This window comes from Seriola dumerili, unplaced genomic scaffold (genome assembly GCF_002260705.1).
Source record: "Seriola dumerili isolate Sdu_G_001 unplaced genomic scaffold, Sdu_1.0 BDQW01000302.1, whole genome shotgun sequence".
Lineage (NCBI taxonomy): Eukaryota > Metazoa > Chordata > Actinopteri > Carangiformes > Carangidae > Seriola > Seriola dumerili.
In genome coordinates this window covers 848,540-864,421 of record NW_019174557.1, presented here as the reverse complement: position 1 = coordinate 864,421, position 15,882 = coordinate 848,540, and the positions used below count along the sequence as shown (strand labels likewise).

Below are 15,882 nucleotides of genomic sequence, written 5' to 3'. Positions count from 1 at the left end.
TGTAAAGGTCTTAACACACTTTCCAGGTGATAGCTATACTTTGAGTAAAGTAATCAATCAATAGATATGTTTTAAAAAAAAAACACACTTCACGCAGTTCAGACTTAACCACAATAATCTGATTCCATAAAGAGAAACATTTAAATACAAGATGCTCCTTAAAATGTTCTACGGGTATTTTTTAGCCTACATAGTTTGTTGAGTGTATAGTACCTTAAAAGGCAAAGCAGCGCACTGAAAATAATGTGAAATAATAATTTTTCAGTGATGATTTGTGCATGTCTTTCCAGTGTTCATGTTTAGATTCAGCGCAGAGAACTCTGCTGGAGCTCTAGAGCTATTTCTGCAATCTTTCCCCTCTGGTATATGGCAATATTTGAAGCCTTTAGTGTGCTTGTGTGTGTGTGTGTGTGTGTGTGTGTGTGTGTGTGTGTGTGTGTGTGTGTGTGTGTGAGAGAGAGAGAGAGAGTTGCGCGTTCTGTGTTTGATCATATTTGTAAATTCGAAATCATAAAATACATATGTGCACTTTTCGTAAACATTTGCTTTTCTTTTTTATGTAGTAAGTGTGCTTGTTTTTATGTATGTGTGTGTGTGTGACTGTGCGCAGCCAGTCATAGAAATGTTTCTGTTAAATCCTACACAGAGGTGAAGGTTGTGTCCTCTGGGCTTTGTTTAGACCATTGTGCTGTTTTCTCACATGAGGTTGCAGCCAAGTGGCTTCTGGTTCTTCCGTAAAGGTGTCCAAACGGTTTGGAAGTAAATGTTTGTTTGCTGAGGTCATTTCAGGTTATGCTGACAGGCAGTTTCCATCCCTACCATGGAAAATGCAGTTTTGTTGCTGAAACAAAAGATTTTGATGAAATTAACAACTAAAAGGAGCTAAATACAGTATATATGCTGTGTCTCTATCGTGACCCCGATGTATCAGTTATTCAGGTCTCACTAATAAAAGATAAAACAAAGAACATCAACCTCAATTATGATAAAAGAGGCAAACCGTTGACTAAATGTGTTTACTGCTGGGTTAAATTAATCAGTTAATTTACACACCACACCAAAACATTAGCAAATAACTTCCTATCATCCTGGTCTATAGAGATAGTGAATAATCTATTGCATACACCAGCAGCACTTTATCACATATAATACTATCCAAGAAAAATCCAAAATGATCGGGAATTAAAATATTTTCTTTTTATTCTGTCCTTGTAATTGGTCACTGTATTTCATGTTCTCAAAAACAGCCTTGCATCCACAAGAGCGTCCTGTATAGCAAGCAGCGCCATCATCATCATCGCTCAACTTGCCCCTGTGGAGTGAATCATATTTCGGTGCTTCTGAAATCATTTCCTCGACAAAAATAGCAAGAATGTTCCAATCAGAACATGAAATGAAGTGCACTGAACGAAGCTGGGAAAGAGACGTGGAAACAGGGTCATTGATAATTAAACAGCCGAATATGAGATTAATTAAGGCAGTGTGAGTGTTTGATTAGAAATATGATGATGAAGCATGTTGGGCTCAAACTGAGGAGGATTGACAGCAGCAGTGGCAGCGCTCAGACTGTGAGGAGGAGAGATAGACAGAGGGAAGAAGATGAAAGGTGGAGAAAGACGAGTGTGATGAAGTGGAAAAAGCTGAGTGTTAGAGGGAACGATGTGTACACTGCCACTTGTGTGTGTTAGAGTGTGTTTGTGTGTGTGTGTGTGTGTGTGCGTGCGTGCGTGCGTGCGTGCGTGCGTGTGTGTGTGTGTTTGTGAGCCCCTGTCTCTGGAAGTTCTAAGGGTTTGCCTGTTTTCTCAAGCGAGGCTCCTCTCTATCTCTCTCAGCCTTAACAGCCACCCCCTCTCTCCCACTCTCCCTCTCTCTTTCTTCTTTGTCTGCCTCTCTCCCTCTCTCTCTCTCCTTGTTCCTCTCCCGCTCCGTCTCTCTACCCTCCAGTCCTCTCCCGCCAGGGCTTGTTGAGCGGTGGGCCAATATGTCGCTCTGCCTCTGCAAATCTAATTGGAGACAGGCTTTCACTGGCATGACATGGAGATGAGTTGCCAAATCCTTTCAGCCCTCCTGCTTGAGGCTCGCTCGCTCCCCTCAGCCTCAGCTCCTGTACATTACTGCACACTGACGCAGCAGCTGCAGCCGCAGAGGCAGGCTCAGCGCCGTCTACGCACCCAAGGAAGTGTCCGTGACAATCTGAGCGAAATCAAACGCACCCAGTGCTCACTGTCCTAATGGGTTTAAATCATACAGCAGCTGCTGACGCTTCACTGGCAGACATGTTTCATTTAGATATGTGACACTGAGAGGGAAGGACGTCAGCACTGTGGGGATGGAACTGTGAAAAAAAAATAGAAAACTCTGTGTTGTATTTACACAGATGAGTGTGTGCATTAACATACTGTGTATTTCTGTCATCTGCTGGGTCTCCACTGAGTTCACTCAGAGTGTGGAGTCATCGTCTTAACTGGAGGTTGTACTCGCATGTTAGGCAGCAGCACCTCGGGGAGCGGGAATGAGACGTGGAGCTTTGTGTTACTAAGCTAGTTCTCTGGTGCCATATCTGTACAAAGGTTGAATACTGCTTCAGAAGTGATTCACTCCTCTACCAGCCTTTTGTTTTGGGAGGGGGGCTAATTCACACAACTAACTGTTGCAGATTCAGTGCCATTACGCTTAGACTGTTTTGAGACTCCTACAGCTGAAACACCAAAGCAACGTTTGATGTAACTCAGGAGAAAAAGAAACTGTGGAAAGATGCAAGAGGGGAAGTGTGAATAGCTATATAAAGAAATAAAGACTATAACTGACAATAACACATTCATTGGTTATGACCTGCCACAGAAGATAAGAGATTTGAAAGTACATCAGTCCGCATGTTTTTAAATGAGATTACAGCTTTTTGTGGAATTTACATGGACTCTACGTCTGAGCATAATAAACATATTGAAACAAAAAGCAAAAAGAAAAAAAGAGAAAGAAGCTACTGAATACCCAACAAACTTCTCTACCAGTTCTGTGGGAGATATACAGGCTTTATTGATCAAATTTGTTTGACATACAACGAACATAATCACATCTTTACCACATAGTCAGGTAACCCGTTGAACATTTAAAACAGACTAAAAACACATACTAAAATATTATATCCCAAAGTAGGTAGTGGGTTGTGATGGAGGGATCTTAAACCATACACAGTCTGCCGTGATTATACACAATCATACAGGCTGCTGATGCAATTTTGTAACTCTTAGTATTTGTATTTTATATTTCATTGTATGAAATGCTATTAGATTGAATCATATTTGGCAGCGTGATCCTTTATCATTCTTTATCAACTAACTACATTAGTTTGTGGAGTAACAGGTTATCTGGATGCTGTTAGAGTTAAGGATAACATTAGCTGCTACTTTTGAAAGCCAACCCCAACTGAGATCCAAGATAGTGTTACGTTTTACCAAACCCATTGTTATTCCTCATCGTAAAGGTTTTTCTCTTGTAACCTTAAAAGGGAAAACATACAGTTTGGAAATACGAACATGTCGGTAACACCTAAGCTAAGCAGCCAAACAAGGTTATGTTAGAATGAAATAACAGTGTGATCCTGCATTTTTCATTATCATACTTGCAATTCGAGAAATAACTAGCGCTGCCCTACATCACAAGAACAAATGGAATGAAATGGACATACAGCTTTAGCCTCAGTTTTTTTTAGCATGATTTCATGTATGTCGTAATATATATATATATATATATATATATATATATATATATATATATATATGTATGTAAGAGTATATTCAAGAAACGTATGCAACTGGAAATGAGACGTTACACTTACTGCAACATGTCATCACAGCAATAAAAGCCCTGTAAAGAAATAAAGGGCTTCTGTCCACTGAAACACTAGAAGGTTTTTAATTTTAAATGGTTACACAAAGTGTTGAGTTTGTATGAACATGTAATGCAGTAGCTTTAACACGGCAAACAGGACAGACTCAAAACAGGGATTTGTACAAAAAAAGCGCTACGATCAATTCTACATATTATAAATAAAGAACTCTTACAAGCCTGCATCAAATAAAAGTCTGGAGTTGAGGTAAATAAAGGCCCAGGTCACTTTTGAGGAAGTACACTAGTTGAAAACTGTTGTGGATCCCAGATGGAGACTGTGCACTGTGTGAAACAAAATAAGAAAGATATTCTGTTGCTTCTAACTTTCTCTCTGAGCGATTATTTTACAAGCAAATATCGCCAAAATCACAGCACAGCCTTTGTCTTTAACGTATGTGTTTGGTGTTTTTGTCAGATGAAGTTGCGTTAGAAAAAATAAGGATTTTAGCATCGTAGAGCTGTTGTTGACAGACTGCTGATCCGTTGTCAGAAACAGAAAAACATGTAATTGAGAGCAGCTTTATTGGGAATTTGGCTGCATTAAAATATGTGAGCACAGAGAGCAGGAGAGAAGCAAACAGATAAAGGGCGACGTGATGATGTCAGTTGTTTACAGTGATTCCACAACAGTTTTCAACTGTGTCCTCAATTTCACACATTGACCATATGCGTTCCAGGCTTATGCTGGGTTTTGACCGAGTCTTGTTAAAAGGTCCTTTATACAACAACCAGAGAGACATGTTCATGCCTGTCCAGCCTGCAGTCCCTCTACTCATTTCAACAGTGTCCAACCCAATCTGACAGCACAAATTACAAAATTTAAACCACCTCACAGATTGTAAATTGTGACTTTTAGAAAGGAGACACAAAAACAGAGCTTGAAAATGAGGTGACAAACCACTTTCTTGGGCTCATGGTAGAGAAGTGTGTGATGTGAAACGACAGGCAGGTAAACAAGCGGGCAGGGAGGAGGCTCCAGTAGTTACACACACAGACTGCAAGCCCCCCACCTCCCCGCCCCCCTGAGCACTTTACACCTCTGTGATATGAACTAATGGAGCTGCAGGACATTATGTAGAAACAGAGGACAAAGAGGAAAAAGATACGGTGAGAGGGTCAGAACAGAAAAAGAGAAAGAGGGGAAAAAAAGGACGCTAATGCCAAGTGAATGAAGGACAGAAATTAAACAGGGATGATTAGGGTATGAAAGAGAAAGTAGAATGAGATGATGATTAGCCGCAATCTAAGAAGGAGAGATTGAAGTAAGTAGTGCCCTCACAATCCCTCTGAATGGCAGGTTTGGTCTGACAAGTGATTACACTGCTCTGAGCCCACTTTTAGAAAGAAAGACGAGGAGAGGGAGCGATACCAAGACAAGGAGGGAGTTAAGGTTGAAGGGGAAATGGATACTGTGTTAGTTAGGATGTAAGAGGAAATGAAAAAAAAAATCCAGTGGAGTAAGAGGTGGCATCTGCACAATACTGTAGCATGACAAGTAAAAGTGAGCTGAGGAAAGTCTTAGACCACATTAATGGGTCAATTTAAATATATGGTATATTTGCCCATTCACCTCTCATGGTGTCTGACCAGGCAGATAGTTTTGATTTTATTTGCCAAGTTTTAGAGATATGTGTGTGTGAGATTTCTGTACACCTATCCCCCTAGAGGTAAGTGGAGCATCAGTTATGGTGAAAAGCATTGAAAAATTACATTTAAATAATTCAGCAGCAACAATGTCTTCATTAGTCAGGATAATTTGTACAGCAGAACAGTTTTCACTGAAACCACGTTCTGCAGACATAGCCAGGATTTCCGAAACCTCCCTCAGACAGTTAGGAGGCAAAAAGAATGTGTCCATATTTTAAATTATTTGGATTTTTCATATTTCATTCATTGAGTGAACTGTTCAATTATACATGAAGGTCTAAATGCTGTTTCAAAGCTTTCTCCTCATAGCCAGGATTAAAATTCTGGTGGAGAAATGCTGAAGCATTTTATCTGTGCATTAGTTTGCTGGCATAAAAGTAGTCAAATCTAAACCTGTTGAATCTAAGAATACTTATAAAACTACCAGCAATTTAAACTCCCTCCAGATTGCTAGTACATAAATGAATTGTGTTAACAGTCAATTAATTACCCACAGTGACCAAGACATTGTTTCTGAGAAGAGATGTTGCAGTTGAATTTTTTAAGTGCAACTTTTCAGTGCCAAGAGCATCACAAACTAAAGTCTATACACCTCCATTTTACAGTGAGGTGGAGGCAGAAACTTAGAAATATCTCAAAACTTTGGCAAATAAAACCAAAACTCAGTATCTGTATGGTGAGATACCATATTTTTCACACACAACAATTCCCATGAAAATAAGCCTACTGAAACCAATAATGCACTAGTTCACCCGTCAATACTTCCTCATGCACCAACCCTGTCCGTGGCATCCATCACAAAACCCAAGTTGCAAATACGTCATTAATATGTAATTTAATTTTCAGTAATTTCCTAAAACTCCTGGGCACTGCAGTTTTCAACGTTACTCAAACAGGAGAAAATAGGGCATGTGTTGGGGACTATTTTCAGCTGTGGATTAATATACATTTGAAGCTCTAGTGAATATTTACGGCAGCAGGACGGTGTATGTGGGATTGATTTGAAATAAATTACAGTGCACATGTTCTTAGTAATGAAGAAACCTGTCACCCAGAGCAACAGTGTGAGTCACTGATACATTTTGAATCATTTTTGAACAATTGACGTCTGTGACGGATAAGCTATATGAAATTTATTAGTAGAATTAAGTTTTTGATCTTTTCATGGGGTTTTGTTGACAATAAGAAAAATTCAGAATATCACCAGCCTTATCCTTTTTAAGACAGGAAGGGGGGTTTCAGTGTGGTGAACAGATGGCAGTATGGATACTGGAACGGTTTGGAGGAAATAAACTGGATCCACAGATGGAATAATAATGTCAGGGTAAATCATATGTACAGTAGCACTCATTTTTACAATTCATCTAAAACTCATCATTTTGAAGCTGAAACGCTCAAACAATGATGGGTCGTGATGGAAGGGTGAGGTTAGAGGTGAATGGTGCATTAGCTGTCAGTCGTGTGAGAGTACCTTCATTAACTCCCTGAATCGAATGCAGTGTATTTACTGTTGGTGTAGGTAATACGCCAGCCTACACACACACACACACACACACACACACACCCCTTATTTCCACCGCTGCCAATCCCTCCGCCATCACTTGACACTGCTATGTTATAACCTCATTACAGTGAAAAGTAGGTAACACATCATTTCTGTCCCTGTGGGTAAAAAAAAAAGGAGGTAGGGTGGGAGATGGGCTTTGATGTAGAGTGGAGGTAGCGCACCTAACCCGAGGAGTGCTCAGCCTCCTGCATGACTAACATGTATGACTGATTGCACACGTGGATGGATACAAGTAGTTCACATATATGTATGCTGGCACATGGACATCAGTGCATGCAAGTGTAAGTTATTCCAGAGGGCACATCTAAGCAAGTACTGAAGAGTGAATTTTTGAACTTTGACTTTCAATGTTAAGTTTTAAGTTTTAATTCTAAGTTCAGTACAAGTGAGTTAAAGATAATTGATTAAAAATCATGTAATCTGTGCTACTGTGATGTATGGAGGATCCTAGATTTCACCTCGATCACATTCTTTATCTAAACTGAAAAATTAGAAAACAGAAATGGCTGTTACTGAAAAGAGTAGTGTCGTTTTTGGGAAATTCACATATTTACTTTTATTGTGAGAGTGAGACAAGAAGATTTGGTATCGATCACACGTCTACGTGTGAAGTATGGAGCTGGAGTCAGAACATGTTAAAGCTCGCTAAACCAGCTGTGTCCTGGCACAGTGCCTGCTCACAGATCGTATCATCTCTAAGCTGATCTCTGAGCTGAGATGTTGCAGGGCAGAATTATTTATATTTTATGTTATACCCTGTTTAAATAAGTAAGCATTGAAAGCATTATTAAGTGTATTTCGAGCCATGCTAGTGATGTGTATTTGTGAAAAACTGAACATTAAATTTCTATTGATTTTAGCATGTACTGCTCTTTAGAAGAATGACCTTTACTATAGTATCTCAAAAATGTTTTCTCCCCCCAAAATAGATTTGGTTAATCAGTATCTGTTTGATAATTGTTTAATCATTTAAGTCATTTGTTAAGCAAAAATGTAATAAGATGTAGTAAGATGAATATCTTTGAGTTTTTCATTGTTGGTTGAACATCACCTTTGTCTAAGGGAAATTATTTTTTGCTATGTTGTGATTAATCAATTAATAGTCAGAATGATCAGCAGATCAAAAAGTGCTAGTTGCAGCCCCAAAAATCTTCATGACTCTCAAGACAAAATTCTCGTCAAATAAAAATAAGCAATCCACTTTCATCTTTAGCATACTTGAAATTATTTTTAATGAATTTAATAACTTTGGTGACCCCTTGAGTTTTCTTTTCCTCAACTGGTCAACCTAATTGAATCCAATACTTTGGTTTATGACTAAATACCTGCAAAACTAATGACATTCCCATCAGCTGTACTTTGCGTTTAGTGGTAATTAGCAAACAGTATTCAACTCAAAGAACCGCTGTGCCAAAGTACACCCTCACAGAGTTGCTAGCATGGCTGTAGACTCCTCACTCCTTCCAGTCTTTATGCTATGCTAGGCTAACCACGTCCTGCAGTTCTGTTCTTCCCATTTCACTCTTTTCATATTTCCCAAAATGTTGGACTATTCCATTAATCCAAACATTTCTTGAGCGACATAGACTATGAAACATTGGCCAGTGTTTAAGCTTGACCCAACGCCTCCAGTCATCTCAGTCACTTTTCAACAGTAGCCCATATTTCACTCTGGACAAACAGAAGACCCCAGACACGATGCTGTTCTCATTACAGCTCCTCTAGCATGTCGCCTCTGGACACTAACATTTGTGAATAATCCATCTTGACTTCTATGTCCCGATGAGTTGCTTGGCCCGCCCTTGACCAATCCATGACACGAGCCATCAGGCTCCTGAAGCTCCAAGAGCGCTTCTGACTTCGTCTCTTCCTTCTCTCTCGTTGAAGAAAAATGTTTTGACAGAAATGTCTCCGGAGACTGCATGAAATATCATTGAACCAGGTGGCCATCTTACCTGTTGGGCTGTCTGTAGCATACTAAATGTGCTAAAATAGCTTTGTCAGGGCTCCTTGATAATGACTGAGTCACCTTGTCTGGTTTTGAATATTCATAACTATTGGGGGAAAAAAACTTTTTGACATTGCATGGGAGTAAAGGTCTAGTCAAAACATCACATGTACAGTATATAATTGAAAAAATGTCATATTAATGCATATTCTTTTGTACAGTTACAAAGCATGAACAGAGAATACACTCCGAGCTACAAACGGGACTATATTTGTTTCTGAGGCTTGTAGTAGCTGGACACACTCCATCATCATCTGTGCCCTACCTTCCAGTTCTCTCTCATGCTGCATGACTCATGACCTTGTTTGCTGATCGGCTCCATGTCTCTGGTTTCCAGGACGACCACTCCATGTTTTTCCAGTTTGGTCCGTCCATCGAGCAGCAGGCCTCCGTCATGTTGAACATCATGGAGGAGTATGACTGGTACATCTTTTCCATCGTCACCACATACTACCCTGGCTACCAGGACTTTGTTAATAAGGTAAATAAGCAAACAAACACTCTAAAATACAAATATAAAATATAAATACAAACATGTAGTTTATGCACTGTACATACCAGTATATTACCATTGATCTGTTGCATTATCGCAGAGGTATACCACTTGGCAATAAGTTGAGGCTAGACTATTACCTGCAAAGATAAATGCATTCTTTTGATAAAAACTGACCCCAGAGGCAGCAGGACACTTACTACTTATAATGCTAATGGCCATAAACTTTTTCAACCATGAATACAAATGAGAGATTCACTTTTTCTTTGGGTCCCAGGAACATTAGGTATCATTACTTTTGTCTTTTGGGGACCCATTATAGGAGGCCCTGACACTTCTGGTAGTTTTCATGTTGTTTCTTTTTAGTTTTCTTCATTTATTTATTTATTTATTTATTGCAGTTTATGTAGCAAGGCTATATACAATTAATGAAATGATCCTAACAAAAGCAGCTATTTCTGGGAACATGATTGTCTGGTTTTAAGCCATTATTTCGAGCTTTTAAAAATGATAAGGTTTGGCAGAGCCTGATACAAGTGGGTAGCAAGTTCCATTTTCTGATTGCTTTAATGGAAAAGGCAGATTGGCCGAACATGTCCTTTTGAATGCAGCCACTCACTGAAGCTTCAGCATCCTTATCTACGGAGCTGAAAACAGACTCTTTAAAGCGGATGGTATGAGATGCTGAAGAACTTTGAACATCAGACACACATCTGAAAAGAATAAAACAGTTATTGAAAGTAAGCTAATACTTCCAAATAATAATATCGCAGCAATGGCAGTGTCTCTCCTTTGGTGTTAAAGTAACAATCTGGTTTTAAAGAAAAAACACGTTAACCATATAGATGGAGGTCGTGAGTGAGGATATCTAGTGCCCATGCTCCTCTGAGGTGCTTTACACAGTGAGCTTTATGTTGAAGGAATATAATGTATGACTCTCATATCAACTTGTATAGTTTATCGTCCCTACTGTATATCTGTGAAATATTTGAAAATATTTTGAAAACAAACAATTCAAAGCCCCAATGAATTTAGTAGCAAGAGCAGCTTAAACCAGTTTGCATTTGTGCAGCGAGTTATTACCAGCATCATAAATCTCATTCCATCCTACTGTCCTCTCAAAAGAAAAAATCAAGCATACATAAAAAAAAAAAAATCCAGGATTTCTTTTTCTTCTTTCAATATAAAAGAAAATGAGTGTTGTAATAGCATATAGTAAACAGAAAATGCTTTGCTTTGCCTGTTATTCAACTTATATACTGTAACTCCCTTTGAATCGATTCTCTATAAAAGTCAGGGATCCACAAATCTAAACATAGAGACAGCCCTAAAATCACTTCTTGCTGCACTACGTATTTATCTAATAGCCATGAGGTGATGTGATCTGGGATTACAAGTGCCCAATGAAAAATAAAATTGACAATATCTCCATGATAGTTTCATCTGCGTGTGTGTGTGTGTGAGGATATAGCTTTAAGATTTGGGAGAAAAGATTACCTAATCTCGCTCTTGTTACATTTACAAAAAAAATATCGACCAGTGCTTCCTACTCCCAAGAGACGTGTAAAGACAGAACAGTTTTGCAATCTGGGAGCTGGAGGAGGAGACATCTCAGTCGGTTTTGTTCCAGTATCTCTCCTTAACAACTCCACTGAATGTGTGCAGCCTACACTTTTTAAAATCACATCTCCCTTTCCTATCTAGGTCCGCAGCACCATCGAGAACAGCTTTGTGGGCTGGGAGCTAGAAGAGGTCCTCCTACTGGACATGTCCGTGGACGATGGAGACTCCAAGATCCAGAACCAGATGAAGAAACTGCAGAGTCCTGTCATTCTGCTTTACTGCACTAAGGAGGAGGCTACCACTATCTTCGAAGTAGCTCATTCTGTAGGTCTTACTGGCTATGGCTACACCTGGATCGTGCCCTCGCTGGTGGCTGGAGATGCAGACCATGTTCCCTCTGTCTTCCCTACAGGTACACCCAAACACCAGGGGCCGGTTTCACAAAGATTGACTTTTGACTATCTATCTGATCTAATGAAAAGTCAGACTTCAGACATCTAAATTCATCAGTTGCACAAAGCTGTCTAGTTCCTCACTATCTTAACGTAGGACTAATTTGCTATCAATTCTGGGAATGTAAGACCAAGCAACCGTGTCAAATGCTGAACTCCGTTCACGCTAGTAGAAAGTGTTTGGCTTCTGGAAGAATTCAGCAGTTACAAGGACATTTTACAAGGAAAAATTCAGCAAACAGTAAAATAAAAAATTGTCCTGTAGCATAAAATTTCAGTGCAGAGATGCTGTGTCTTCTTACAGTGCGTTCACACATGTATCTGGCCTCTCATGAATCTGTAGTTCTAGAGGTGTGTTGTGTTGAGCGTGTTTCGTGCATATTCTGCTCTGATTGGACAATTGTTTTCTGAGGTATCCACTGCTGCCAGACACTGCTGGCACTGCTGGCACTTTGTTTCCACCCATCTGTTCATGTCCTTTTACTTGTTAGATGCGTCATTGAGAATTGGGAAGCCACGACACTGCGATGATCAGCTTTTCCTCCATTTTTTTGTAAAGTCAAACAAGTTTCAGTAGTGAACAACTCTGTGCTTCAGTTTCTGCTGGAATCAAGATGATCGTGATTGGCTCTTGTCTTGCTGTCGCTCGCACTGTGTCGCAGGATATTTGCATAAAGTTGAGTCTTTCTCAACTTTTCCCTGTTGTGTAGCTGGGTGCTTCTCACAAGTCTTACAAGCTCAGCGGGGGGCACAGGGTTGCAAAGCTGAGTCTTATTCACAGCTAATAGCAGCCTTCGCTGTCCCACGTTTTTGAATCTGTATGTGTGAACGGCTTGGTAATGTGGTAAAGGTTCATTGGACAAATGAAAAAGATGATGATGTCCTCACTGCTGTATATTTCCAACAAGGTAGAGTGCTCTCTAAAAATTCTTTCCTTTCTCATTACAGAGGTTTCCATCCACTTGTTTTTATATACATTTTAAATTTGAGCTTAAAAAACTATGTGGAAAATTTGTGGGAATCTCGGAAAACGTTGGTGTAGAGATCAAGAAAAAGTGTGACAAAGTGTGATGGAAACAGACTTAGTGAACGACATACTTGAAGCATGTGACTTCAGTGTCTGCTGAAGCCTCTTCTCTACTGATGAGACGAAAAATGGTGGCAGACGAAATCAGATCTGTGTGGAGTGATGAGGAGACTGTTACTATGGAAACATGACTGTTAGTTGAGAGTTAGCATAGGGGCCAGGTGGCTAACATTTTGGCTTAAAATAAGTCAGTCTTTCTTTTTCCTAAACTTTGTGAATTGCTTTAGACTAATCTAAGAGCAAAAGTGGATCAGTCTAAAATATCTTTGTGAAACCAGCTCCAGATAAGTAGGAGGTGTTATTACCATTTCAGGGTTTAAATAGAGATCTCAAAGTATCATACCATTACTCACTGAAGAACCACAGCAAATTAAAAATCGCCAAGTTCATCAAGTTAAACTTTTAAACATCAAGTCACCGCTGCCAAATTAATTGTGATACTTTATTGATAATAAACAAATGAGACCAACAGACCTCTCGCTCTCTCTTTCTCTCTCTCTCTCTCTCTCTCTCTCTCTCTCTCTCTCTCTCTCTCTCTCTCTCTCCCTCTCTCTCTCTCTCTCTCTCTCCCTCTCTCTCTCTCTCTCTCTCCTTTCAATCCACTGGTATTGTCAGCAGTCTTCAAAATGAAGACCATCACTTTCCATAAACCCCTCTGCTTCCTATTGCACCTTGGATCATGTGATTTTTATTTTTTTTTGTTGGGACGGAGATGATCAACATACTGGGAGTGATTTCCTTTGGCCCGTCATAACTTTATTAGACATGACTACCTGCCATTGATACCGTTGATGATAAAACCTGACAGCTTTAAACTCCTGATCTGGAGTGATGGGGTCTGCATTACACAGTTATAGTTAGAGCTTTTAATAATGTATATCTTTGGTGCACTTTCACAACATCGACTGCTTTTATCTGTTGTATCTATTTGAATTTTATTCAAGAACTGTATTGCCAGAGTCAGCATCCCATTTTCATTTACTGAGGCTATCTTGTGGCTTGACAGAGGTTCAGAGGTCAAACCAGAGGTTAAACCAGGATCAAACTCATGTTAGCAACTACTCATTGAGCATCACACATAAATCTATATCGCATTATTCTGTGGTATGTTCTCAAAAAACTTTGTATTGATATGTGGGCACCAGTGACAGATGGGCTTGTTTGCATATATGCAAATGTTCTCCTAGTGTATTTGCAGTATGCTGTGCCAGTCAGTGGTAGGCTGCATACTAATGTCTGTTAACCTCAGGTAAGTAAGACTCTAATTTGGTGCTCTTTGGTAATTTTACATCCACTCCTTATGCAATACCTCACATAAATATGAGACAAATGTGGGATGACAAGGTTTACGTTTTTTTTATTGTGGCTATCAGTTCTAATAATAGTCTGAGCTTTGGCCTCACTGGAATCCATCATTAAGAGAATTCCCAGTGATGTTGTTTTGAAAATGTCTCCCCAGGGCATCGGGTCAAGCAGAAAAAAGACCCCTTTGTCTCTCCCTCGCACCTCTCCTCTTATCGAGTGAGTTTGAAGCAGGCCATTCAGACTGCAGAGCATTTACTCCTGTAGTTTCATTTGCTTGGGCACCCAATTTTAACATGTGTTTGAAACCAGAAATGGCAAAAAGGTTGCCTGAAAATGCAACAGATTTAAACATAATCCAAACCAGCGACGAAAAATGACCCGAAAACACAGTTGTTTATGGGTGTGAGAAATGGATGTTGACATTTGATAGCCAGCAGTTCCTCATGCTTGAAAAGTCAAGCATAACAAAATGAGCTGAGCGACGACGGATGCTCATATTTAGTTTTTTTTTTTTCATGTGTTTTCAACCTGTATGAGCATTTTTCTTTTTAGCAACATAGCAGGGTAAATAGCTCCACTCCGGCTTGGAACAAATTAAAATATTGTAGGTATGATTACACTCTTAATTTTGTCTCAATGTTTTGCCACTTCTCAGCGTCCTCTAAAATGCTTTCATTTTTGTATATCTTTTCCCCCTCTGGCTATTTTTCATTGCACTCTGCTTCCCTATTTGTATCTTCCCTCTCTTTCTCACACTTTTCTGCCTCCCTCCCCCTCCTTTTCATCTTTCTACATATTTCTTTCTACTACTTCTTTTTCTTGCTGCTTTCCATGCATCCTTTCCTCTCACCTCACTCCATCTCTCTCTTTCCCAGGGCTTATCTCAGTGTCATATGACGAATGGGACTACAACATCGAGGCCAGGGTACGTGATGCAGTGGCTGTCATTGCCACGGCGACCTCCACCATGATGCTGGACCGGGGGCCGCACACCCTGCTGAAGTCAAGCTGCCTCGGGACACCTGACAAAAAGGGCTCCAACACCGGCCACTCCAAGGAGATACTGAAGTGAGTCAATGCTGGGGGGATGGGTGGTGATTGGGAGGCAGGGCAGAGGGGCTGGAATAGACAAACATAAATATTGGTAAGATTTGGATTTCATGCCAATGCGTTGTGCACAGGGCTGTAGTATTTAAATGGTGGTGTCTCTTTTTCAGCCTTTACAACACCAAAAACACAAGCAAAAGTATAAGGAATACATTGAAATGTTTGTATATCTGTTCCAGTGTGAGTTGCAAGCATTAGTGTGCCAGGCTGACTAACTTAGTGGTAACCTTACAGTATTCCTAAAGGCTAGGGGCTTGTTATTTAGTATAGTTACAGGTTACTTAAAAAAAATACCCGTTAAGGGCTGGAACATCCATCATTTGGCAGCCACAGTGCCAAATCAGAAATCAGAGTAACGATAGCAGCTCAGTGTCACTCTTTAAATGATTTGGGGAGGTTTATACTCCAATAACTTTGGCCAAAGTTGTGTTAGTCAGCGTTAAAGTTTGCCAAACTTGGTTCTGGTTTCTGGTTGGTTCCACTTCTTTAAAAGTGCTTATGAGATGGTCGAATATAGCTTTGGAAACCCCCTCCCCCCCACACCTTTCTGACATCACACTTTATTTCTGACGTGAAACTGACAATCCAACAATCACACCAACTTCACGCCGTGACTGGTCAGCTGTTAAACAGCTGAGAAAGTAAGCTGATCTTCTCTTTCTCGCTCTTTTTTTTTCCCCCATTCCTGACACAACTATTTCTGTCCCTGTTAATGTGAACAACCCAGTGCAGCACTATGAATGTCTTCCACTGGCTGAAAAT

At 39.9% G+C, this 15,882-nt stretch overlaps 1 protein-coding gene across 1 annotated transcript in view; it reads left to right on the top strand.

Annotated features, from left to right (window-relative positions):
- LOC111231538 (glutamate receptor ionotropic, NMDA 2B-like) overlaps positions 1-15,882 on the top strand; it is a 79,033-nt gene that overhangs the window by 21,695 nt on the left and 41,456 nt on the right. The window contains exons 2-4 of the mRNA XM_022758673.1: positions 9,451-9,594; positions 11,311-11,581; positions 14,889-15,081. Of these exons, the coding sequence (XP_022614394.1) occupies positions 9,451-9,594; positions 11,311-11,581; positions 14,889-15,081 (608 nt within the window). The remainder of the gene's footprint in view (positions 1-9,450; positions 9,595-11,310; positions 11,582-14,888; positions 15,082-15,882) is intronic.